General features: G+C 41.9%; 1 protein-coding gene across 4 annotated transcripts in view; it reads left to right on the top strand.

The window, feature by feature from the left end:
• The first annotated feature begins 5,265 nt into the window (after positions 1 to 5,265).
• Positions 5,266 to 26,642, top strand: part of DMD (dystrophin) — a 1,010,042-nt gene continuing 988,665 nt past the window's right edge. For 2 of the 4 annotated variants that reach the window (XM_083498284.1, XM_083498278.1), the window contains exon 1: positions 5,266 to 6,138. In XM_083498284.1, the coding sequence (XP_083354410.1) occupies positions 6,066 to 6,138 (73 nt within the window). In that variant the 5' untranslated portion in view covers positions 5,266 to 6,065. The remainder of the gene's footprint in view (positions 6,139 to 26,642) is intronic. The other 2 variants (XM_083498289.1, XM_083498288.1) reach the window with 1 other exon arrangement.

The following is a 26,642-nucleotide window of genomic DNA, read 5'->3' as shown; positions in this document are numbered from 1 at the left end:
GATTTGTGAACATTTTCCAAAGCCTTTTCCATCATGCCCTACCTTCATCACTTCCTCCTTCAGCTATTTGAATGGAAAAGGCACCCCCTATGAGGCCTATAAACCAGGGGTGAGGAACCTGTGGTTCAACGAATGTCCTATTAACCCCAGTCAGGGATGTTGGGTGTGGCATTCCAACATCTGTTTTCCACCACTGTTATAAGAATTAGGGTACACTAGAAGCAGTGTGTACAGAGTGTCAACCCTAGCCACCATGGCAATTGGCATGGGATTATGGGAGTTGTAGTCAAAACTATCTAGAGGGCAACAGGCTGGGAAATGCTTTATAGAGTAACTCTTTTTCTGCACAGATAGGTAGCCGTGTTGGTCTGCCATAGTCAAAATAAAAAAGTTCCTTCCAGTAGCACCTTAAAGACCAACTAAGTTAGTTCTTGGTATGAGCTTTCGTGTGCATGCACACTTCTTCAGATACACTGAAACAGAAGTTGCCAGATCCTTCTATATAGTGAGAAGGTGGGGAGGGGTATTACTCACCCCTTGCCTTTTCCTGTAAGACCTATTGCAGTCGTTAAGAGTCGTCAACAGGCTCATCTCAGCTATCTGCCAATCACCCATTCCCACCACCCTTCTGAGTAATACCCCTCCCCACCTTCTCACTATATAGAAGGATCTGGCAACTTCTGTTTCAGTGTATCTGAAGAAGTGTGCATGCACACGAAAGCTCATACCAAGAACTAACTTAGTTGGTCTTTAAGGTGCTACTGGAAGGAACTTTTTTCTTTTTCTGCATTATTGGATAGCACTCACTTCTTCTTTCCAGCTGCAGTTACTACCATTTTTCTTAGCAGAGGCACACTCTTAATGCCACATGACAGACAGAACATTCAACAGATGTAGGCCCTCCTGAAGCTGTATGGCATTTTATGCATTTCTAGTTGGAAATGATGAAAAGAAACCTGGTAACCTTCCTTCTAGCACTAGCCAGATACAGCTTAGGAACATCACAGAGCAAACAAGCCTCTGAGGATGGAAACTCAGAGATCCACAGAGTGCGGGAGGATTTAAGTATTTTGTTAGGGTTCCAAAATATCTAACACCACCCTTGTCTTGAACCTTGTTCTTCTATACAGATGCTTCCTTAGAAAAAAACCTGATCAAAGTATTTCCTTCAAAAACATTCAGTTGGAATGTTATAATTTTGAAACTTTACAGCAGGGGTGGGGAACGTGTGGACTTCCAGATGTTATCCACTGTCAGCATGGCCAGTGGTTGGTAATGATGGGAGTTGTACTACAGCAATGCCTGGAAGGCAGCTGGTTCCCCACCTTGTAAAACAGAGTGGCTTAGGAAGATACCGTAGGTTTTGAGCTCAATCAGTGGCTTGATGTACTTTGGGGTTACTTCCATTGGCATGATAAGAGCTTTTTGACATTAAGCCCCATCCTGGGCATGTTTACTCAGAAGCATGTTCCACTGAGTGTCATGATCCTTATTCCCAAGTAATTTTGCATGCATACTCAGAAGGAATTTTCTGATTTTCCTCAGTCCTATTTCATAGGTGGCTTCAGCTGAATCAGGACTACGTTATGGGGAGGGGACTCAAACCTTTTGTGCCCCATTGCAGTCTCATTCAGAATGGGAAGTACTTTCATCCTATTATAACTAGCTAGTACAGTGAGCCAAAATCACTTTCTAATGCCCTTTTCTGGGTGCCCCAGCACTACCCAATGAGAGGGTGACAGGTGATTTCTAGAGAGGGGACCTTTTCAATGGCGGCATCCCAATTGGGGAATGTCATCCTTTGTAATGATGTTATTTCCTTTTCTAATTTTATTCTGATTTACAATCCATGTTTCCTTTTTATTTATATATTGTATAACTTTAATTTTTACTCGTAAACCACCTAGAGAAGTTTCATTTGGGGACAGTATATAAATATTAGATTGGATCCAGACTGGGTGCAGACTAAGTCAAACTTAGTTGCCACTGAAATCACTGAGACAAGTTAGTCGTATCCTGTTCCATTGGTTTCAGTGGGAACCAAGGGCAACTCACTTACTCAGGTTCCAGGCATTGTAAATAAATAATGAGGAATTGTGTTATGTATTTTGCATTTCAAAGATTAAGGATACATTTGTAATGGGACTTCAGTAATGGCAGAATTGATTCAATCCGACCTGAAATAGGTAATACATCACAGCCTCCCATGGAATTGTAAAAGGTCAGGCTAATGATCTATCCATCTCATCCTTTTTTGTCCATCCTGACTGGATAGGTCTCCAGATGCTCAAGGAGAAGTCTAAAATTTGAGGTCAATTAAGGGGAAGTGCTAGGAATAGTATGGATGCAAAGTATTGTATATGCTCCAGTACTGGTTACTGTTGCCTCAGTACAGCTAGATTATTCATAGAAAATTTGCTACCTATTATTCTATGATAGTTTCAAAAATTAGAATAATATGAGAATATCATTTTCTGGTAATATAAGTAATGTGGAAAGCGGATAAGAGAAAATAATATTCCCACTGTTTTTAATAACTGCAAAACAAATGGGATTTTATTGTGTTTCACTTTCCAACCCTTCTATGTCCTACCAAATATATTTAGACAATATAGCGGAACTATGTTTGCAGATGCCAAGAAATGCTGCACTGTGAGTCAAGCAAATATTAAAGCAATGTTCTGGACCACCCAAAATGTCCTGCAGAGTAGTTGCTGCAGCTATTTTGAGACTTTGGGTGTGTATACAGCTGATGATATGCAGTTCTTTGGGTGTGTATACAGCTATACAGATATGCAGACTTTGGGTGTGTATACAGCTGATGATATGCCGTCAAACCTCTGCGTGTGTGTGCACGCACACACGCATGTGCATGCATGTGTGCATGTGCACATGTGTATGTGTAATAGTCTCCACCAACTTCAGTACAGTTGAGTGGATGGTTTCAGAATCCTGGCCAAAAATGATTTAAATACATTTTTTCAGTTCTAGTATGTATGAATCAATAGCTCCTTATATATTGGGGAAGGAGAATGTCAGGGTAAAGAACAGGGCCTATCCCATCAACCCGTCAGCATAGCCCAGTGTTTTCCAAACTTGGGTCTCCAGCTGTTTTGGACTACAACTCCCATCATCCCTAGCTAGCAGAACCAGTAGTCATGGATGATGGGAATTGTAGTTCCAAAAAAGTTGAAGACCCAAGTTGGAGAAACACTGGCATAGCCAATGGCCAGGGATGATGGGAGTTGTAGTCCAGCAACAGGTTATCCAGCCTTGTCTTATACCTTGCATGTTTGCATTATAACCATTTAACAAGTGCGTTGGGTAAGCAATTCATGGCTAGAATATGGTCAGACTTATACTGAAGAAACAGGTGCAAGGAAAATATGGTAACCCTGGATACCATATTTTCTACCTATGCATTACTTCTGGATAGAAAAAAGCATGTACAATGTGTGTATGTAGCCACATATGAAGATATAAAGGTATGTGTCTATTTGCAAAATGTGATTTGGAGAAAAAGGCTGAAATCAGGGATTTATAGTGAGCAGCTAAAGTGCCAGTCTTAGGCTGTAATCTTATCCACACTGACCTGAAACTGGAATTAAAGTCCTAAGTATCTGATGCGGAAATGCTTAACCAAGAGTTATTTACAGTACACCATAGTTTAACACTGAATAGGAACAACTGTGGTTTTCTGCAGATTGACAATTGTTCTGATTTAGAGCTAAAGAGAGGGTTTTCTGGGGGGAAGCAGCAAAACTGCTTCGACTTGTGCTTTCTAGGCACCGGACAAGCAGAACTTTGAACAAGCCCTCAGTGTTCAGGAACTCCTGCTTCCATTAGATGGATACAGTCATACCTCTTGTTACATTTGCTTCAGGTTAAATCTTTTCAGGTTGTATCCCGCAGCAACCCGAAAATAACAGAATGGATTACTTCCGGGTTTCGCCGCATGCGCAGACGCTCAAAATAAAGTCACGCACATGCGCAGAAGAGACAAATCACGACACACACAGACGTGGGTTGCATTCGGCTCTGGTTGCAAACAGGGGTCCAGAACAGATCCCGTTCGCAACCAGAGGTACCACTGTACTATTTACACACACCCCAAAATATAAACCTATCCGAAATGCCACCACTAGCTTTTCATGAATATTCAAGTTTCAGAGCCCAAGCTGTAACATCCTACAGGACATTTCCAGGAGGATGTCGCTATTTTCAGGCGAGATACAAAGGCACAACAGGCCAATTCAAGTAGCACAATTAATGTGAATTTGGTGCTCTTGTGCAACAAGCCAGCTTCTCCCCTGCTTCCCATCAGACTTCTTGCATTCAGGAAAGTGACACAAAAATGCACTAGAATGTGTAGGGTAACAGTTGCATGACACAATGCTATATCGCCTCCCTACAAACCAATCAGAATGAATGCTCACTAAATAGCCTGCAACACCTAAGCTCCCCACAAACTTTATGCAAGCCAGTCAGTATTTATGCTCATTGAGCAGACTGTCTGGAAGCAACCCCCACTGTAGTTTTGAGGGCAGGGTGCTTCAAATATTATAAATTACATTCTGCCGTTATATATCCCAGCAGCAAATGTATACAGAGCAAGACGTATAAATATCCACACCACACAATATTAAATATATCTCTCAGCAGGAGCAAATCCCACAGAGCTGAATGGGACTTACGCCCTAATAAAAGTGATTAGCCTGCAGTTCTGTCAGTAGCAACTTCCCTTGGAGGCAGTATTTATTTTTTGAGTAAACATAGTCAGAATTCTGTGTCATAAAGTACATTATCAACCCATATCCATTGCTAGTCTTACACAATCCTTGTATGCAATTCCGTGTATGCAATTCCACTGTTGAAATGGGGCCTTTAAATATTTCTTTGTGCACAGCGTGTGGGGTTATTGCCTGGAGCCTTGCTTTCACCAAGGCTGCTTTTCTATTGATTGATATTTTCAGGTTCTTCACATTAAAATCATATTGTGTTGCTGGAACATGTGGTCCGTCCCCGTCCCCCCCTTCTCCTCAAGGACGTGACATCCGGTGTGAGCATCTCACTTTCCTCCGGTTGGACGTGTAGCAAATGTAACAGGACAGGAAAGATGCTGTCCTTCACCGGTCTGGATTCTCCAGGCAGGAGTCGGGTTACACAGAGACGTTTGAGCCCTTCCTCCCCGAGTATGGAAAGGGAGGGGCCGAATCCTTTCCAAAGTCTAGATAAGTCAATAAAAGCCTCTCCAAATTCGAATGGCAAATGACTAAAGCCACTGTTACTTTCGTAAAGCTGAAAGTCCTAAGGCATCCTAACAATAACTCCCACAGAAGGCGCAAAGGGGACTTAAATGCATTTGCTGTCGTGAACATTTAGTTCCATCAGGGCTGAATCCTAACTCTTGGGTGTGAATTCTAGTGAAGATCCTTGAGGGGTGACGGGGCTTCACAGACAGAAAGTAGAATGGAGCGTCAGACGGATTCTCCTTCTGTATATTTAAGCAAACGCTTTTAAGGAAGGGGGAGGGCTGCTGCTGATGCTGATGCTGTTGCTGCTGCTAAATCATTCATGTTCCGCCTTTCTTCGCTGGGCAATTTGCTTTCTAATTGCTCCTGTTTGCATTGATCGGGCGCAGGGCGGAAGGGGACTCTCTGGGGTCTCCCAAGTTGGCTGCTGATTTATAGAGAGGCTCCATTCCTTCTCCTCCGCTTTCACCTTGCTTGGCCGGCTCTATTTTTAAGGCAAGCGCCGGCACCTGTTCCCTCGGATCCCAGGAGCGGAGGGTGACAGCTCCTCTCCTGCCAGCGCGCTCTGCCTTGCCTGCTTAGAGGGAGAGTTTCGCCTTTGCGCTCTACGCGGCGCGCCTGGGGAGGTGGCCGTCGCCAGTCTCCTCCCACCGCCGCTTGGCCAGCAGCAAACAGAAGCCGCTCCTTTTAAAACTTTGGTGCGCGCGCGCGTGTTTTCTTGCTTGAAGGAAGTTCCAACATGCGGAGTCGGAGCTGAGCGAGCCCTGCCTTTGCGCGCCTACCCGTTAGGATTTGCCGCTCGTTGCCTTGGCTATGGCTGAATCAGGACACCCCGAGGAAGATTCTGCAGTAGACGAGTTCAATGATATTATCAAGAGTAGATCTGGTAGGATGACGTATTTGACCCTTAAGAAAATATTTTATGTAAATATATATTGTTTGGTGTTTTAAAAATCCTCACTTTCCCATGGTTTGGGGACTAGTTTATTCACACAAAGGATAAAGGCTGGCTCCAAAGTTACTGTTGTGGAAGTTTTCTGTCACAACCAGATGTTCTTCTGCCAAGTGAAGACTGTGCTGTTGTCTACTGTACCAGTGTTGTGTCTACAATAATTTGTGGCAAGCTGTATTCTCTTTATGCTCCAGTTCCGCCTCTGTGGTCAAAAGGCATTTGCACTATTTTACACTGATTTCGTTTGAATTTACTTTATTTCATTTGGAGAGAGATAAATGGCAACACGTGAGATAAATGGCAAACACGCTTTAGACAAGCTAAGAATGAATACTTTGGTTGGATTTCGCTGGGGGAGGCAAAACTTGTGTGCATCTCGAAGGCAACCAATGATACTGTGTTACGGTATAAGGAGATTGCAGAGGAATTGTTTAGCATTTTTATTTTCCTGATTTTTTTTTTAGTGTTCTGTGAAGTCTTGCATCTGCCTTTGATTATTAACAGAATATTTAAAAGTTATTAAACCCTGAGCATGGGAAAAGAAGACTTGTGCCACACACACCGCCCACCCCTTGTCTGCCACAGTAGCCTCCAGGTTTTCATTAGCTCGAAAAGTTTGTGGTACTGTTTGTGGTGCCGCTTGTGTAACAGGGAAAAAGTCTGTACTATTGCTGTAAATGGAAGCAGCTGCAATGCTTCTCTACTGGATAAAGTTTCAGTTGCCTAGGCTGCCTCCCTGACTTTATCCCTGGAAAGGAACCAATTCACAGGCAGTGCGAGTATTTATAGTTCATTCAAAATTCACATTTTTTTAAACAAGGGGCAAAACACATGAGTACTGAGGTACTTAATTATGTCTGAAAAGTTATGCACTTGACAAATAGAACAGAAAGCAGATTAATGAGGCTGTCATGCCTCCTCTCTTAGGCATATGCCTGGATTTTATTGGGGGGAGCAGCTTCTCTCATTTCAGATCGAAAGGAATAAAGTCAACTAGCATGTAAGTATATTTAAGATCAGCAGAGCCAAGGAGATAAAAAGAAGCCTAAAGGTTGCCAGTCCCAAGCCTAATTTTAACATAATTCTGTATATGGATTAAAAGAAGCAGCACATACCTGGTGTTTCAATTAAGTCTGGTTACTCACTTATGCATGCAGTAGTAGCATGTCATAGACTGCCTCATGCATGTTGCATATAACACACTAGAAGACCTTGTTGAAATGGTGCTGGCCTTATGAAATGCTGCACAGATAGGGGCTTTTTTGTGCAGCAAGAGTCACATTAGAATCAGGTCAGTGTGTGAAATATTTCCTGGAAGACTTTTCTTGTTAAATTCTGGAGTTACCAAAGCACATCTGGAATGGATTTCTAGTACCATTAACTTCCCCACTAAAAAAAGCTTCAGGTCCCCCTCTCCACCCTACGTTACACTACTTAATTCTGCTTTCCTGCTTATATGTCTGATGTATTTTTACAGTAAAAATTTAGAAGCTGTCTTGAATGCAAACCATTTACAGTGAAACTATCAAACATCTTTCTTTTTCTGTAGAGTCTATTGGTGATTCCGTCCTAATCTTGGGTTCTTTGCAGTCTACCTGGGAAACTGGGAATGCCACCCACCAGTGATGGCACCATTCCTTTTACTGATGTTTCATTGGGGTGAAACATCAAGAGCCCCTGATATTTCCAAAGGCTGCTGGTTTGCAGCTCAAACACCAGATTTGTTCTTTAAGTGGTAAACAAGTCAGAAACTGAAATCTTTCAATATCCTAAATAAACGAGCTCTGAGACTTACAGAATGCCGAGGCTGTGGGATAGTTGATATATTATCATGGGACTCTAGGGTTAGGATCTCCCATCCCATCACTTTTTTTGCAAAGGCTTTTAAAGCTCCCAACAAGTTGAGAAAAGCCAAAATTCATGAAACTGAAGTCCTGTGCACGTTTAGGAATAACTGAACACAATGAGAGTTGGGGTATGTGCACATTACTGCTCATTCCACATCTAGCGTATTCCCATTGCTAGTTTCTGGGTTTTTTAAAAATAATATTTATTGCTTTTAAAAGTTACAGAAAAAGAAAAGAGAAAAGAGGAAAGAGAAAAAACATAAAAAGAGGGGAAAAACAATACAATACAATATATAAACAATACAAAACACAACCTAACCATATTAAACTGCACTAAACAAAACCCTAACCCACCTTAACCCTAAACAAAACAAAACAATAACCATTTAAAAACAAACATCACACCTTTTCCATACTCTATCATTCATTCCCTTGTTTCCTCGACTTCCTCTCACCTCCCTTTTTGTATTCCACTTCTATTAATTGTTTCAGCAAATCCTTTCCATCTTTCTCTATTTTCTGTCATATTATAAATATCTTAACATATTTTTTGTCATTGAAACTAAAATACTTATATATGCTTAACTCCTTATAACATTTCTGCTAAGGCCATAAAATTTCTTTCCATCATTTTTCTATCATTCATTAATTTTACAATATTACTATATATAACTTTCAATTCTCTAATCTTCTTCCACCATCTCCTCTCCCTGGTTTCGGATTCTGACAGTCCTTTCCATCAATTCCATATAGTCCATCAACCTGGAGATCTTATATCCGAGGCTCTTAACTCTTTTCCAGGTCCCTCCTGCAGGTCTTCTTCATATTCTTTAATGTCAAAGAGCAGATCTCGGGAAGACTCCAACCTAACAATGCTTTTATTCCTTCCAGGCAGGTCAGCCAAATTTCCATAGTTGAAGCTGAGGTCTATAAGATGTTTCATGACATGTTTCAAAATTCCTCCGGTTCCAAAGGCCCCCAGAACTCCAATCTCCTCCAGACCCAAGTCCATGTCCCTAAAGTCAATTGATCTCTGCATAGAGGGATCCTTCCAATTTTCCTTCTTCCATTCAGGCCAGGATCCAATCCTCAAAATCTGGCTTTTTCTGGATTCAATCATAGAAGGCCTCAACTTGTAATCCTAAATTTGCTTCTGTAAGACTGAGGATCCCGCTTGTATTACTTTAGACTCAACGACCACCGCTTTCTCTTTCTCCTCCACAATTTGTCCTTCCAAAGTAGATTATTGTACCAAGTCCTGAATTATTTCTGTGTTGGTGCTCACTTTTTGACTCCAATTAGTCAGTTTTTGATCCAAATTGTCAATTTTAAAAGACATGCCATCTGTCTTCTTATGAAGCTGTTCCAGCGAGTAGCTTATCTTGCATAATACCGTCACAATGGCTTCTCCTGTCAACATTTTGAGTGGTCCAAAGTCAATCTCAAGTTCTCATGATTACTTATCTGCAGCTGGTAATTCCCCAGTTGCACTCCTGTGACAGTTTCAAAAACTCCCTCTAGAGGGAAACAGGCTCCACTTGTATCAATCCTTTCAGACACAATTCAAGCCATGAAAATAGTTTCAGTTTCCAATTACTTTTCCTCCTTTTTAAGCGCAGAAGGGAACAATGGAAACTGTATCTTTTTCTTATTTAACTAGCTGTCAAAAATGTTTTGTTCGCAGTCAATGAACTCTCCCAAAACTTCACTCTTTCTGGCAGCCCTTACCAGGTTCGGGGCAGTGGTAATTTGGTTTTTCACTCTCTCCTGCAGGCTCGCTAAGTCCAAAATCTCCCCCCTCTTCTCCTGCTTCCAAGGGGGGCTCTGTAGCTTTACCCGATGAAAATTTAATCCCTTGCCAAAAGCTTTCAAAGACTTTAGCTTATAACGTCTTTGCTTCAATCTATTTACAAAAAGGGGAAGGCGGACTTCCTGTTTAAGACCTTCCCCGTTTCGGTGCCAAATTAAGGTATTTAAAGATCCAATTTTCCGTTCTACTCACAGGTAGTTGTTTAAAATCCAATTGTCCACAGAAAAAAGTCAGCGCTCTCCGGCAACAGCAATGCGGCTTCCCTCCGTGAAAGAAGCAGTCAGTTTGAAGCACCGTGCCGCTCACCCCACGTCGCTCCGTATCCCTGAAACCGGGTTTCCCCGCAAGTAGGGGAGGCACAAAAGGTGCCAGCCGAATCCCAGGTTCACACGCTTCTCCCGCTTGTGATTTCAATGGGTCTCCGCCTTCGCTGTGGCGGTCAGACCCTGCTTTTCACGGAGCAAGTTCCTTCCGATCGGAGGAGCTCCGCCATTGCCAGAGGTGCCAACCCAGAAGTCCCCCCATTGCTAGTTTCTGAAGGTGCATACACGCAATGTTAGCCACAGTCCATATTGATTCATTCATTTTTAAAATAAATAATGCTGCCTAGTGCTTTCCCCCCTCAAACCAACATCCGCTACAAACAGAAAAACTAAACAATTTCCCCTTCATACTTAAGTCAGGTGTGTACATTTCACATAGCCATCACACATGTGCAGGTGGCAGCTACATGAACTGGAGTTTGAGGGGGTGTGGGTGGTGCTGTGGGTTAAACCACAGAGCCTAGGACTTGCCGATCTGAAGGTCGGCGGTTTGAATCCCTGTAACGGGGTGAGCTCCCGTTGCTCAGTCCCTGCTCCTGCCAACCTAGCAATTTGAAAGCATGTCAGAGTGCAAGGAGATAAATAGGTACCGCTCCGGCAGGAAGGTAAACGGCGTTTCCGTGAGCTGCTCTGGTTCCCCAGAAGTGGCTTAGTCATGCTGGCCACATGACCTGGAAGCTGTACGCTGGCTCCCTCAGCCAATAAAGCGAGATGAGTGCCGCAACCCCAGAGTTGGCCACGACTGGACATAACGGTCAGGTGTCCCTTTACCTTTACCTTTAGGGAGCTTGCAGGTCATGTGTAGAGGGTGAAGAATCCCCATGCCCTCTTTTATGTGTACAACACCATACAAAATAAGGCTTGAAATGGCCACTGGTGTGTGCATGCCCTTAATTACATAATAATCATGCATAAGATTGGGGTTTGCACCATTTGTAAAAAATATTGTGGCCACTGATAATCATGTGTAGAGTATCTGTAATGAATGGATATGTTTTGAATGATCAATTAAGAATATGCATGTTTTGGGCAAAAGCAGCAGACAATCTGCTGCTGCTGCTGAGTCTCCAATATTGGAAGCTTTAAAAGTATGTGTCATGCTGTAAGTTTTAAACCTGGTAAGTCTTGCTTTGCTGTTGGAGCAAGGTTCCAATAAAACTCTCAGCTTTTGCAAACTTTGCTGTTTTGTAATCTGAGCTTCTTAAGTGTATTTCTTTTCTCTTCATCCCTGCTCAGACTTCGCAGCTAGGCTATCTCTTACTGTGAAGAGTGAAAGAGGTCCTAAATCACGGGAGAGGAGTGATGTCTTTTTAAAGTCTCAGAAAGCAGAACTTTTGCTACCAGAAGCTGTGTCACTGCAGGTTAGAAAAGCTGGACAAAGAGAGCGCCATTGATTTCTTTTCCAGCATAGTTCTCTGATCAAGATTGTATTACCTTCTGAGGCAGCCTCTGAGAATATTTGATTTTTAAGGACTAACACATATTGCTGTGGCTACCAAGTGGAAAGGATTACAAAGAAATTCTGTGAAAAGTTGTAGTACTAAGCAGGGATTTGGGCCATTTGACAGAAAGTTAGTTTACTACATCCTGGAAATGTTTTGATTGAAAGCACTTCATGGGGGAGGGGGGTTTGAGTGTGAGAGAGCAGCAGATGGTTTGAAGGACCATTTTCAGGGATTTGTTTTGGAGAAAATGTACTGTTCAATGAGTGACTCATGTTCTCTGCTTTAACATTGCCTGTGGTTAGTTCCACCCTCTTTATTCCCACTTAATAGGAATGTGACACCAGACAGAAGCTGATGTGCAGGAATAGCAGCTGTGGGACAGCTTTATCCTGTGCATGTTTGTTTGGAAGCAAATTTCATTGACTTTGCTGCAGAATGCTCTCCCAAAGTGTGTATAAGATAGCAACCTAACAGTTGGTTCACTTTTGTCTTTTGGATACTGAGGTAGTTCCTATGTCACAGTGAACCCAGGGATGGGGAACCTGTGACTCTCCAAATGTTAGATTCCACTGATAGGAGATTAGTCCACAGCAGAGTGTCACACAGGTTCCCACCTCTGTGATAATCCATGGTTTATCTGGAAGAACCATGATAAATCACAGTTTATCAAGCCCTAGAGAGCCTTGGGTGTGCACACTCAGCCTCCCAGCTCCTATTCACGACCCCAAGGATGAAATCGTAATTCTGGTTCCATTTACAATAATTAAGCATTATGTCTGAACCCTAAACTGTGGTCAATCTAAACAGTTTTTTTTTAAAAAAAGCAGTAATAACCCAGCTTCACGACCCATCTTATTGTTTATCCCTGGCTCTAGTAACACTACTGCCAATACAGATCCTTGGGTACTTCACTGCTTTTCTCCCCAGGGTGTGAGAATCTGCCCTAGATTTTCCCATTCTCAGACCAATTACTAATCCAAGGATCTGTCCTCTTATCCCTTGGCAGCTACTCAGGAACCCTTTTTGGAAACCTAAGTACGTCTACAAAGTCCCTCTTATCTCATGCTTTTTGGCTCTCAGAAAAGAATTTTAAGAGTTCTCCACTGTATGCCATTCAGACTTCATGATTGTCAATTAGTCCTAAAAACACCATCTTTTGTCACCTTTATTTGATTCCGTTCTTATTATGTGTTCCCTGAAAAAATGCAATTCAGGTGTAAGGATCTCTCCAAAGTTCTCATTCAGCTTAGCTTTCTTAAATTTTCCTATCCTTTTACAGCTTTGTCTGTGCATTTTCAGTACTAAGCAAGTTGCTTGGCATGAGTGGGACTTACTTCTGAGTATGTATGCATGGCCTTGTACTGTTGATCTTTTTTATAAACATGTTGTTTGAATGATTTTTCCACTGAGTATGTATTTAGTAAAGTGAGGATTGATGATACCCATTTTTCCAGCATTTCCTCATTTTCTAGCTGCCCCTATCCTGCAGTTCCTGGGCTGCTGTTGGCTATCCTGAATTGTACTCTGGATTGTTGAGTCTTGGGGTCACTACAGGTGACAGTAAATACTGTAGGTGGTTTAATATTACAATGAGTAGTGTAATACACAGAAACCCTTTGTGATACATATTTACAAGGAATTTCATAGGAAACAATGTAAATATAAGCCCTTTTGAGATAGCCTTTGCTGGCTGGAGCTAATGGGAGTTGTATTTTATTTTTTTATTTTTTAAAATTTGTATACCTCCTTTCATGGCCTCGTTGTGATAGTTGGTGTACCAGTACTAATAAACAGGTTGTGTGTGTTGTGATCTTGGTGATAACACTGGTGCATCTTGGTTGACTTTTATATGACTTTATTTCTCTGGGGTTTCCCCCCCTGAAAGCCTTTCTCCATACTAGGGTAGATGTCAGTGGGAATGACTGTTGTACTTCTGTAACTGTAGTCAAATAAAAAGAACCCAAAAGCACATAAAACGTTTCTTTACACTTTTCCTTTGGGTATTGGTACAAAGCATAGCCATAATGTGAATATTTATTTTGAAGTCAAAAGAGTCTGGAAAGCAGCTTTAGATATTATGTTGCATCTGGAATAACTCAGCTGGAGGTCTTGCTAACAGGCCAAGAATAGGCATTTAACAGTTGTCTAAACAGAACTTGTCTGGCTTCATTCGCATCACACTTTTTTGTCTCTTTACCTTTAATACAATTGCTGCTCCCCCTGCTCCCCCCCATACTAGCTACTGTTGTGTTGGAAGTAAGTTGTGTTGTGGTTTTTTGAGATTTACTGCCAGTTACCAGTTTGTTGCATTGCAGCCATCGTCTGCATGTACAAAAGTCTGTGGTCTGGTTTTAAGATTCAATTCTGGGCTTGGAAAACCTATAGGTTAGCAACTGGGGATGAGTGTCTTTGGACCACACACACCCCTTCCTCATCTTCTCCCTTTCTCAGTGCTTACATCCTGCTTTAATTAAACCACAGTTAACCATTAATTCAGAAACAAGGAATTGTAGTTTAATCTCAGTTTACTTCCCCAGCTGCCTCTTAAGGTCTACCAGAGGATCATCTTGCCTTAAGGGTGGGGAGAGATAGATCTAACTTTCCAAAAGCTTCCCCTCCTCTTTGCAGCTTATCTTTGCTGTTTTGTTATATGGTTCTAATTAATTGCTTATGGTAAACTAGGCTGTGGGGCTACCTTGAAAAAAGGTATATAAATATTTTAAGTAAATAAACCAGGGAACATAAGCCTCAGCTTGAAGTTGGTTTCATTTCCTGGTTAGTTTGCTGTTGTTGGCATCTGTTTGTCTCAGGAGACAAGGGAGGAGTGTGCAAGTTGAAGTCATACTCCTTGAGAGTTACAGTGCCTGCTGTGGCTGTAGAAACCAATATAGGAGAGACATGTTTTGTTGCAGCTGGGGCAGATGAAGGCATCCAGTTGTGCTGCTGCAGATACACCATGGTGTTCCTCCTCTCAGCAGTCATTCCTCCTCTGGGTGCTGTGGATACACGGCCTGGCAGTCTGTCTCCACTCACTGCAGTCATCTGCAAGGGATTCCCACACAGCAGGGTTGATGTTGCCAGCCTTCATGTCTCATTTGCAGACAAATTTGTACTGCAGAGTTGGTCTGCCAGTGGACCTGGTGCCTGAAGCCAGCCCCCCTTAGAGCATGTGCTTGGGGAACCTGCCATCTTCCCTTCTGTGGACATAACCAAGTCAGGCTAGATGTTGCTGTAAACTGACATTAAACAACAGTTCCCCATGTCCAACATAGTGGCTAAGTGTGACATACTTATTAAACAATGATGTAAGCACTGTGGGAGGGATGACGGGAGGAATGAGAAGACAGTGGAGGTGAAGAGTAATCAAACACTCCTATTGGTTGTTCCCAGTTGTTAAAATTTGGGTTAAGGAATCCCATGGTAGCACACTCTTCTGATGTAACATGCTGGTGTTTAAATGCCGTTAGAATTCAACACCAGCCCCATACTGAAAATACTTTCATGTCCCATTTTAGGTAACCATCCCTTTGCTTACATACAGTGGCTTTTGGGTTGCATCCTTAATCAGTGAGATAAGATACGGGGTTCAGAGAAGCACACATGCTTAGATTTCAGTTGCCCTTGAATGTAGAGTCAGCACATAAAACAGTTATTCTCCAGTGTTCTGAAGCCTCTAATATGAGTTTGTTTTCTTTCAGCCTGTGAATCCTCAAAGCTATGACTAGGAAATTTCCATTTGTGCACAGAAAGATGCACCTTTAAATCTTTACTGGCATAGTTTTGTTATATGATCTTTAACTTGCACTACTTGCTATGTTGGAAGTAATGGGATTTGAAAATCTTCTTCCTTTTTTCACTACTAAAAATGCATTTTTCATCAGTCCTTACTAGGTTCATGTGTGCGCATTAGGTTCAATTCACTTGTCACTGCCCCAAACTACCCAGCCTAGTTGCCTGTCGATATTACAGTAAATTTCTTATATTTGGCCCCATCTGCACTAAACAATAAAAGTGCTATTACAGCAATTTAAACAGTCACGGTTACAATTCCTGAAGTTCCCTGGCAAGAAGTTGATTGGTTGTTAAATCATTCCAGGGATCAGAGGTCTGTGAGGGGGATCACAGAATGGAAGTGCCCACCTGCATTAAAATAGTATCATTCCATTTTAAACAGTTGTGGCTTCCTCACGAGAACCCCCCAAAAGTATTTTTTAAAGGTGCTGAGCCCCGTAGTCTGCTCCAGTCTTTGCATTCGGTCAAGCAGAGTACTGTCCTGGTTTTACACATTTTAGTGGGCACTAGACTTTAACACTGATTTATAGATATACTGTTGTCTTAGTGGGCTTTGGGAAGTGAGCACAGAAGAAAGTCCAAATATGCTATAGCTTTTTTTGGCAGCTATAGATCTCCTGCATTTATCTCAGCTTGCAGAGAAAGCAGGTCCTAAATAATAATACACCACTGGTTACATCAACTTTTTTTTGGTCAGTTATCACATGTTGCATTTGGATACTTGTGCCTATGCTAAGTGGATATAATTTTGGCTGTTGCATTGATTATCTTTACAACCTTATATTGCTGGAAAAACATATTGGAGGTTAACTGACCAGTTGAAATGTATCTTAGCATGCCACAGAACGTCCAAGGAAACCTCAGAGCAGTTCACAGTTTAATGGTAAGAATCTGTTTGCAAATAGCTGTTACTAATCTCAGACAAAAGGCAGTTGTCAAAAACAGGTGCCAGATGATGGCATATAAACCACTAATGGTCAAAAATATGAATCATGCAATGTTTCATGTATCACTGGCTTGGCATCTAATTTCTTTAGCTAGTTATCTTGACTTATTCTTGGTGGGTCTCCATGCAGTTGGCAGACCAATCTAGGCATGGCAAAGATCTGTAATAAGACCCATGAGTAAAGGCATTCAAACAAGTCGGTACAGTATGTACACCATCCTATCTTGTTGTCCAAGAACGTTAAAGCCAATATATTCAAAGCATTTGTGGCCTACTTTGAAGAGGTATTTTAATTTATATTTCTCTGAAAGCTCCACCGCCTTCCCTGTACTCCCAAAGGAATGCTACTGTACTCCCAAAGGAATGCTACTCCATCTGAAATCTGGATCACCTTCAAAAAATACTTCCATGAAAAGGAGAAGGGAGCGGCTTTGGCACTGATGAATCAAGATTAGAATTCCATGAGGAAAACTTATTCAGAGGTGAAGACTGTTTTCTGAAATTGGGGTGGAAATGCACTTCTTTTCTGAAAGTGCACAAGCCAAGCTTCAGAACCTAATGGATAAGCTGAAAATCAGAGGAGATTGGAATGAGGGCTTGTCTTGTCACTTTTTATAGGAAGAGGTTCCACAGCATGACAAGGCTATATTACTCCCTTAAATGTTCTTTAAATGGAAGCTGAGCACCAGAAATGCAAGACCACAAATAGAACAACTTCTTTTCCCTTATAGAGGCTTTGGACCTTTTGACAGGGAAGTTGTGTAAGAGTTAATTATTCTCAGCACACAACTATCATCTTAGGTAATCTTCAGCTGTTGAATTCCTCTAATGTAGACTTTTAACCACAAAGACTATGAAAGGATTCATTCCAGTAACGGCAAGGGACTTCAGTGATCAGATTGTTATTCTTGTTTTGCTGTAATCACCATGCAGCTAATAAAAGGTTAAATGTAGATTCTGGTAGACCTTGCCACGGACTAAACACACACACGCACGCACACACATGCACATAGGGCTGAAAGGCAGGAGGAGATAGGGAATCTCATCCCTTATATAAAGATCAAGGGAGTGTATATTCAGACACCTGTTTGAGAATTTAGCTCTTTGTTTTGCAGAAGTTCCAAAAGACTGTATCCTTGTGCATTGATTTTGACTCTTACCTAGAAGTCTTTGGAGGACGTGGTCCCATAGTGGACAGACTGAACTGGAAGCACCAGTGACAACAGACAACTCCCAACTCCCATATGAACTGACCCAGACCCTATGATCATCATCTGAGGCTCTTCTTAATGAGAATTACAGAGGGTGGCAACATGAGACCGGACCTTTCCTGCTGTGGGTTCCTGTTTTTTATGTATTTATTTGATAAGTTTACATACCACCCTTCATCCACAGATCACAGCCACAGATCACAGCACATTTCACAACATAAAAATACAAAATGAGAATACAAAATACATAATAAAACAAAAACAAACCAATACCCCCCCCCCCAAAAAAAATAAAAAATTGTGGAATGCTCTCCCCGGGGATGTTTACCTGGTGCCTTCATTATATATCTTTAGGCGCCAGGAGAAAATATTTCTCTTTTCCAGGCCTTTGGCTGATTAAACATTCTATGGCCTTCTAAATGTTTTTGTGGGAGGGGGTTATTGGTTTTATTTTTTATGTCTTTTGTGTTCTTATTTTGTATTTCTATGTTGTGAACTGCCCTGTGATCTTCAAATGAATATTGTAGTGGTATACAAATTTAATAAATAATAATAATAACCTCCCTTACCCAGAGTTGGGAGCTGTAAACAAGACCTTTTTTCTTAGCTAGCACTAAAGGTGCAAAGGATTTGATGGGGTCTGCCCTCACATCACGACATTATGAAAATAGGTATGTCTTGGGAATCTGTATAAAACATGGCAAAACAAAACATAACAAAACTCTTTTTTCCCCATGAATTACATTCACTCAGGAGTTTAGATCTGTTTTCTTTCTTTTGAAGGCAGGACAGATCAACTAAAATAGCTTTGAGGTAAACTTGCTATTAAGAGACCAGGTAGCCTGCTGTTGAACAATCTGCATTTCCATGACCTGTCATTTTCTGTATGATGTTACCTTGACAACATACATTGAGCTCTAAATGTTACCCGCTCTTCATACATAAATCAAATGAGAGGTTATAGTACATGTTGCTAAATAAAACTTGGAATATAATCTGACAGTGGTCAGAAGCTGCCTTTTTCTACTGAATAGCCTGCAGACTATTTCCTGGGTTCTCAGTGGCTTAAAAACTTTCATTGCACAAAATCTTGTGTCAACTCTCTAGAGATCACAAACATAAAAACAAAGCAAAATGTCAACAGTTGGAAGTAACTGGAAGGTTTTACTCCAGTCTTGTATTATTGAGCAGCACCTCTTTATATGCATACCAGCACCTCTGTCCAAAGTTGCAGTGAGAGCAAGAGAGAGTGGGTGTGGAGTTCAAAGAGTAAACTGAACTGAAATAATTTATTTGACCTGCATTGCCTTGCTCCCCTCCCCTCCTAAAATGCTTAACAAGAAAACAAATATAACATATCCCATAGTCAGCTGGAAGAGCTATAGAAACATGAGCTATTCCATCTATTGACACTCCCCACCATGGCGAAAGTAAGTCTTTTGTATGAGTTGGGCTGGAAAGAACAAGGAGTGGAGGGATGAGGCCAACTGTTGAACAGGAGTGGAAGAGTGCAAGCTGGAAGGGTAATTGTGATTGAGGTCTCTTGCATTAACACTAGAAGAAGACTTCCAGACTTCCATTCTCACAGTGCCATCCAGATGCCTGTGGGAAACCCGCAAGTAGGATTCAAGCCCAAGAACACTCTCCCTTCCTGTGGTTTCCAGCAACTCGTATTCACACGCGTTATTACTTTGAATTGTGGAGGCAGAGCATAGCCCTCATAGTAGCCTTCAGTAGCCCTTTTCCACTGCTGAATTCCTCAAACATTTGTTGCTAGTTTACAATAGTTCCTAGCTTTGTTCCATCAAACAAGGAACAACACAATTGTCGCAAAGTGTCCTGAGAAGAAAAAGTTGCCTTCCTAAATTGCCCTTTTCTTTCTTTTTTTGGTGCCGGGGGGGAGCTATATAGCCTTGTCCTATAACAACCAGTTTAGGAAATGTGTGAATGTTGGAGATACTTCTCACCTGCCACTCAGGAATCATAGAATCATAGAGTTGGAAGGGATCCAAGGATCATCTAGTCCCAACCCCCTGCAATGCAGGGATCTCAACTAAAGCATCCATGACAGATGGCCATCCAACCTGTGCTCAAAAACCTCCAAGGAAGGAGAGTCCGCCACCTCTCACGGGAGTCTGTTCCACTGCCAAAGAGCTCTTACTGTCAGAAAGTTTTTTCAGATGTTTAGTCAGAATCGCGTTTCTTGCAACTTCAGTACCCTTGGATGCAGTTTATTAGGCCCTGGAGATTTGAATTCATTCAAAGTAGCTAGGTGTTCTTTAAAAAACCACGCCTTTTAATCTGCTACCCTTCATAGGCCCCAGGGTGACCATTTTTCATACTGTATTTGGAGGACTGCCCAGTCCATTCCCCGCTTAAAGATGGGAGAGCAGGAGCATTGAAGTTGCCCACCAACAATTAGCACTGGGACAAGTCACCTGGAGCTTCCCCACTATAATGATATGTACTGTAATTCTATTAAATAATGGCAATTGTTTATATATATCTCTTTTTGGCAATGCACCCTCCCCCCCTTCTATTGGCCCCACAGAAGCATGGTAGGCTCCTCATGATGGGTTTCAAATAGGCCTGAAGACCTTTAGATCCAAGTATGTCTAAAGACCTGGTTGCTTACACCTGCTTTCAATTGAATAACAGTGTTAGTCTTTGGTTTTTATATTGGATTTTCCCCATTGCTGCTGTTTTTACTGCAGCCTTTGAACTTCATTGTGTTTATGGGATTTGTATTATGAATTTTGTATTTCATTGTAAAGTGACTTTTAATGGTAATTTCATGCTTTGAATTGCCTCAAGAGATCTGTTTCAACCTTGAAAAGTGTGTGTGTGTGTGTGTGTGTGTGTGTAATATATATATATATATATATATATATATATATATATATATAGCCTTGAACCAATATGGAAATGTCAGTTTTGCAGTGCTTTTGAGTTTCCAAATAGAGCCAGTGAGAATGAATAAAAAAACAGAGTTGGGCTAAATATTTCACCAGTGTGGCCAGGGAGAATGGCAGTTATAGTCCAACAACAAGAGGAGGGCCACAGGTTAGCTACCCCTGTGGTAGAAAAATACAGAGGCGGCTCTGCCACTAGGCAAGCTGAAGCAGCTGCCTCAGTTGGCAGAAGCCCCCAAGGCAGCAGCCTTATGGGCGCCCAAACACCTCTCCAGAAGTTGCACTGGTGTCAGCTGAAATCAGCTGGTATCAGTCCTGAAATTGGCACTGGTGCCAGCACCACGTCTCCACCAGCGGCGGAAGTAGAAGAGCAGGCAGAGAAGAGCTGGTGGCAACAGATATGGTGGTGGCAGGGAAAGGCAGCCATTCTCATTTTGCCTCAAGTGGCAAAACAGGAAGCACTGTCCCTGGATATGCAGTGAATGGCAGGCAGTATGTCAGAGGTTAAGAACTGTTGCTATAAAACCCATTTTAGTCATAGGTCGTTGGGGATTGTGGGTGGGTGGGTATCTGTGCAAAGCAAGGAGGCCAGTTGACAAGTAACTCCATTGCCGTATCACAACCATTATGAATTCCTTGCCAAAATGGATTGTAGGGTATATACCTCTCTAGAAACTTTGTTTTTCATAGAGAGCAAGAAATATGGAATTTGCTATACCAACATCTGGATGAGTCTGAGAAGACACCCAGCAGAAAAGTATCAGTCGGCATGAGGGATAGGAGCAGAACAGGGCAAGGCCAGGAAGATATGAGCTCTGTTTTGCTTTGTGCACACATCATGAAAGAGACTTCCTCTCTTTCTGGGTTCTGCAGTTTGGACTGAACTGTGTGCACTGTTCAACTGCAGAAAATACATCTATAATGAGGTTCACCATCATGTTCTCTTGCCCCCTCGCCCAGTTTCACCTGAACACATTATCTGGTCAGGAAAGGGTAATGATTTTTCTCTTCCAAAGGCACTTCTACCAGAGTTCCTTTCTGTGCCATGTTGAATTTTTTTTTTCTTCAAATGAATTATATGTGAAAGTCTGGTGGGTAAAATAGGGTAATTGTGTGGCTTTGGGACTGCATTTATAATTTGTAATTCATTTTATCTAAAAGCTAGCTTCCATTAGGTTGATTTCACAAGTGGCAAAAATATTATCAGGTTCTAGCATGATTAAACCTGCTCCAGGAAATTTTCCTTCTCTCCCCTTCCAGCCTTGCAAGCTGGGTCCTGCACAGCTGGTCCTCTTTCCTCCCTCTTGCCACACTGCCTGGAATGGCTCTGGAGCTCAAGCCTTTCTAGGAAGTGGAGGTGGAAGGAATGGTCATAGGGAGGCACATGCAGTGGAAGTCCCCTCTTTTAAAGGTTTTAAAAACTCAAGTAACTTCAGCTATCTGTAGCCCTCCAGATGTTGTCCTCTGGCTCCCAGCAGCTCCATCCAGCCTGACCAACAGTGAGGGAGTTGTGGTAACACAATACTTGGAGGGTCACACCAATTCCCCATCCCTGATGTGTCTGAGAATCATTCAGTGGATATGTGGGTTATAAAACTTCTAAAGAAAGAATTGACTTTTCCTGCCACTGTGAGGAAAGAAGATTTATTTGTAAATATGATCCCCTCATTTAAATGAAAAGCATGTGTTCAAGTACTGATCTAAAGCCATTTCCCTCTGAGGAGTTTAGCTTGCATGTGCTCCTCCATTTACTATCCAGACAGCTTGGAATGGCAGGCTCGACATCTGTACTTCTGGAGACTGGATGTGGCGTTTGAGCACTCTGAATTCCCAAAAATCTAGACGAAGGGGTTACATTGTTGGCAGTGTGCATTTTGGCAATAGGTTGGGCTGTGCAACATGTACTCTTGCTTCCTGGGGAGTAGAATATACTTGCCTTTCCCCTGGATATTTCCCACACATCCTTTTACACACACTCTAGCTCAGCTGAAACAGCAGGCAGGATGTGCCCTAGATTACATTATTGATATAAAAGTGCATTATAGGATTGAATTATGTTCCAGGAAAGAGCAGCATCTGCTTGCTGAAAGTATTGGTTGCAGTGCAACTTTTAAAGTGCAGGTTTTGTGGTTTTGTACTTCAGGTATGCTTACCTCTTTAAAATAATTGTAACTTTTGATTCCCCCGCTTTCTTAAGCAAATATTATATATCAGAAATTTCTTTAGTTCATTATCAATCATGAAATATTTTGCCACTTGTCTTAATTCAGTCAGTAAGGGACATGAGATATCCCAGTTTAAAACATGTGGGCACTGTTTGGTGTGCTTAGTTCTCCCACTGCTAAAGCTGCTGTAACTTAGTGATGCCGCTGAAACTAGTAATCGGTGAGTTTCGAGGTGGAATCTGATATGTTTTTAAATGATCAGATGTGTTCTGAGCCTGATTGTCTCTCTGCCGAACTATAATATTCTCATAATCCAATATGATCTTGATTTATGGGTTAATTTGTAGCTTGTGTGCATGATGCAGCATGCTTAAGCATAAATCACTGCCTTCTTAGCACAAGTTCAGATGGTGATTTCTATAAGCCGTTACTTGATGAAGAGATATTGGCCCATTTTCACAGTGTAACGCTTCCTCTACAGATCTACTAAGAAGCAAGACCCTTTGCGTTCAATGGAACTTACTCACAAGTAACTGTAAATAGCAAGGATCCACCACAACACTTCCTGTGCTGCTGCTTCCTCCTCCTGTGCTGATTGCAGGCTTAGGAACCACCCCCCCCCCAAAAAAAAATGCCTGATGTAAACACACAAAAACAGCCAGTTGGAGTGAATTTTAGTGGTGCATCACATTGTGATATATGTCATAATTGTAGAATATGCAAAACATGGTCCAAGGTCCTGTTGTTAAATGTGCATGTACAAAAATTGAATATAGTTATGGGATCTTGGGAAATGGCAAATGTTCAGCCAAAATGTCGGCAAATTATGATTCTAATGCAGCAAGTTCACATGTCCCTAGTTGTAACATGTTCTGGATATGTTTGAAACCTTTGATAAATCTCCTGCTGGCCTTCAGAAAAGACCCCAAAATGATGCTCTCCATGTATCACCCTTTATTTTAAACTATCTTGCTAGGAGGGAAAGTAAGTAGCAATTACTTTTGCATGTTCCTAGAGCTTTCTGTGTGGAACATAGCTGGAAAAAGCCTGAGCCTTCAGTGACAATGTTGAATCAGGTCGGCTTTTGTACGTGGAATGGGAGGTGGCACCATCTCCACAGCCAGCATAACATTTCAGGCTGGCCTTGATGTGGCTTCATTTTATTATGTAAACTTTTCTGAAGTTGTGAGCCACTTTGAATATGATATACCATGGAAAATCAGTATTTAATGAACCAAAGATGGGGGGGGGGGTGAGGGCATTCTATAACTGGGGTGGCACTATTGTAAATTGCACATGGAAATCACCAAACTGCATTCCCACCCTTAAATAGCTGTGTGAACTGAGCCCATGAGGATTTGCCCAGCATGACAGAAGACAATAAGCTCTGGCAGAATGTCATTCAAGTAAATGGAACATCTCTAGTGTTGATGGCTTAGGCTCAATTTAAGAGTGATACAGGCAGGCAAGTAGAGATTATGGTGCATGTGCATTGCATTGTATTTAAATCAGGCTCTTGGCTACTCTGCATGTACTGAGCATGCCAGGAATCCATTCTCTGAATAATAATAATGCATAATGGGCTAGTGTGCTTATATTGTGTGCACAGCAGCTGATGAGCTGATTTAAAGAAGATGTCAAACAATAGTTTGTGGAAGCTCTTGGCAGGCTGCCCTGACAGAGGGTGGCAGGTAATGGCTTTGGAATGCTCCTGGTCTTCCCAAGTTCTGAAAGCAGCAGTCTCTGCCACCTCCAGGGGCACACACCAAGGAAGGGTCTGGCCTAAATATTTTTATTAAAATATTTCTAACCTTTCCTGTATCAGTTGATCTCATGGCAGAATGCATTTCATATAAAATAGCAATTCAGCATATATAGTACACAACAAAGCCATAATAGGTCAGCCACAAGCCATAAAACTACAGAGCAGATCACAGCACAGAGCTGCTGTATTGCTGGAATGAAGCTATACAGTGGTACCTCGGGTCACATACGCTTCAGGTTACAGACGCTTTAGGTTACAGACTCCGCTAACCAATAAATAATACCTCGGGTTAAGAACTTTGCTTCAGGATGAGAACAGAAATCGGGCTCCGGTGGTGCGGCGGCAGCAGGAGGCCCCACTAGCTAAAGTGGTGCTTCAGGTTAAGAACAGTTCCAGGTTAAGAACGGACCTCCGGAACGAATTAAGTTCTTAACCCGAAGTACCACTGTAGCTGGATCCAGCTAGGCCTCAGAGTGGAAGGCAATCTGCAACTGGGGTGCCAAAGCAGAGAAGGCCCTCTTCTGTGTTCCCAAATTGAGGATATGGAGGAAAGCCTCCCTGCCAGATCTTAAGGCTTGGGCATGACGATAGTGGGAGAGTTATCTAGTATCTAGATACCTCAAGTATCTAGGCCCAAGCTGTTTGGAGCTTTTATAAACCATTATACGGGTAGTGCTGTGGTATAAACCACTGACCCTAGGGCTTGCCGATCGGAAGGTCAGCAGTTTGAATCCCTACAGCAGGGTGAGCTCCTATTGCTCAGTCACAGCTCCTGCCAACCTAGTAGTTCAAAAGCACACCAAAAAGTGCAAGTAGATTAATAGGTACCACTCTGGTGGGAAGGTAAATGGCACTTCCATGCACTACTCTGGTTTTGCCAGAAGTGGCTTAGTCATGCTGGCCACATGACCCGGAAAAACTGTCTGTGGACAAATGTCGGCTCCCTCGGCCAGTAAAGCAAGATGAGCACCGCAACCCCAGAGTCATTCATGATTGGGCTTACCTGTCAGGGGTCCTTTACCTTTACCTTTTTTTACTAATACCTTGAAATCAGACTAGAAGTGACATGCTAGCCAGTGCAGTTCCTATAGAACTGATATTGTATTGCTCCTTTAGGTTGTTCCACTAAGTAACCTTACTGCCATGTTCCGCATTAACTGACGCATAGTGACTAATGGCTTTTCAATTGATGTTGATCTCAAGTGTGTGCAGAGCTGCATGGATAAGTTCTCCTGGGCTGCCCTTGCCACATTCAAATCTGACATCAAATTGCATCTTTAGGTCCTGTAGATTCCTACAAGAAAAAGAAACAAAAAGCTGGCTCTCACAGCATGGTCTCCATCTCTAAGCTTGTACACTACACAAAGAAGGAAAAGGCTTCCAGCTAGTCATGCTGTTGCACTGCAGAATAATTACTATGCTCAAATTCAGCACAATAATATTAGGCTCCCTTTGCTGTGTGCCTCGCATTTATGGAAAATCCCAGTCTAGTGTACATGTATAATGCACATGCACTGGATTCAAAAGAAGCCTGCATTGCACATTGATGTAATGATTTAACTGCTTCACCTGATGATTTAACTGCTTCCCTTTGGGACGTGGAGTGTCAAATTATGAAACCCAGAGATCTAACAAGCGTCCTTTATTTTGCTCTCTTCTTACGATTGACATAGTGTACCCAAGTGTTCATGCCACTGACTATTTAGGAACTTGGGGGGGTTTGTTTGTGTTTTTCTGTGTGCATGAATCTTAAATTTGATTTCAAAAATATCACCATTCTATGCAGTCTTGAAGGATAACAAGAGGAAACAATTCATTTTGTAATGGTTTATACACTGTTACAAAATAGAACTGTGGGATGTCCTGTACACTTTGTATTTATCAGAAAAGTGTTTTTTTTTGTAGTAGAGCAAAATTACTCCCCCCCCCCATATGATGTTAATAGTCAGCTGTTGTTTATCCACAGTCTTATGATTGTCTGGCATTAAATAGGATCAGATGATTCTCTGCAACACAGAGGATTTAGTTTATTTTGTCCATTTGGTTATCTGAATATAAATGGATCTTTAGTACATGAATTCATATTTATGCTGTATTCCTCATGTACTCAAAAATCTTTGGAGATAGGAAGGTTTATTTTTGTTGTTTAACGAAGGTTTATTTTTGTTTAAAGTCTGTATATAAAAGTGCACATACCAACAAAGTTGAGAGATGCCTTCATC

Source organism: Podarcis liolepis (genome assembly GCF_965112155.1).
Source record: "Podarcis liolepis genome assembly, chromosome: 4".
Taxonomy (NCBI): domain Eukaryota; kingdom Metazoa; phylum Chordata; class Lepidosauria; order Squamata; family Lacertidae; genus Podarcis; species Podarcis liolepis.
Note: the sequence above shows the minus strand (reverse complement) of the source record. Positions and strands in the feature narration are given on the sequence as shown.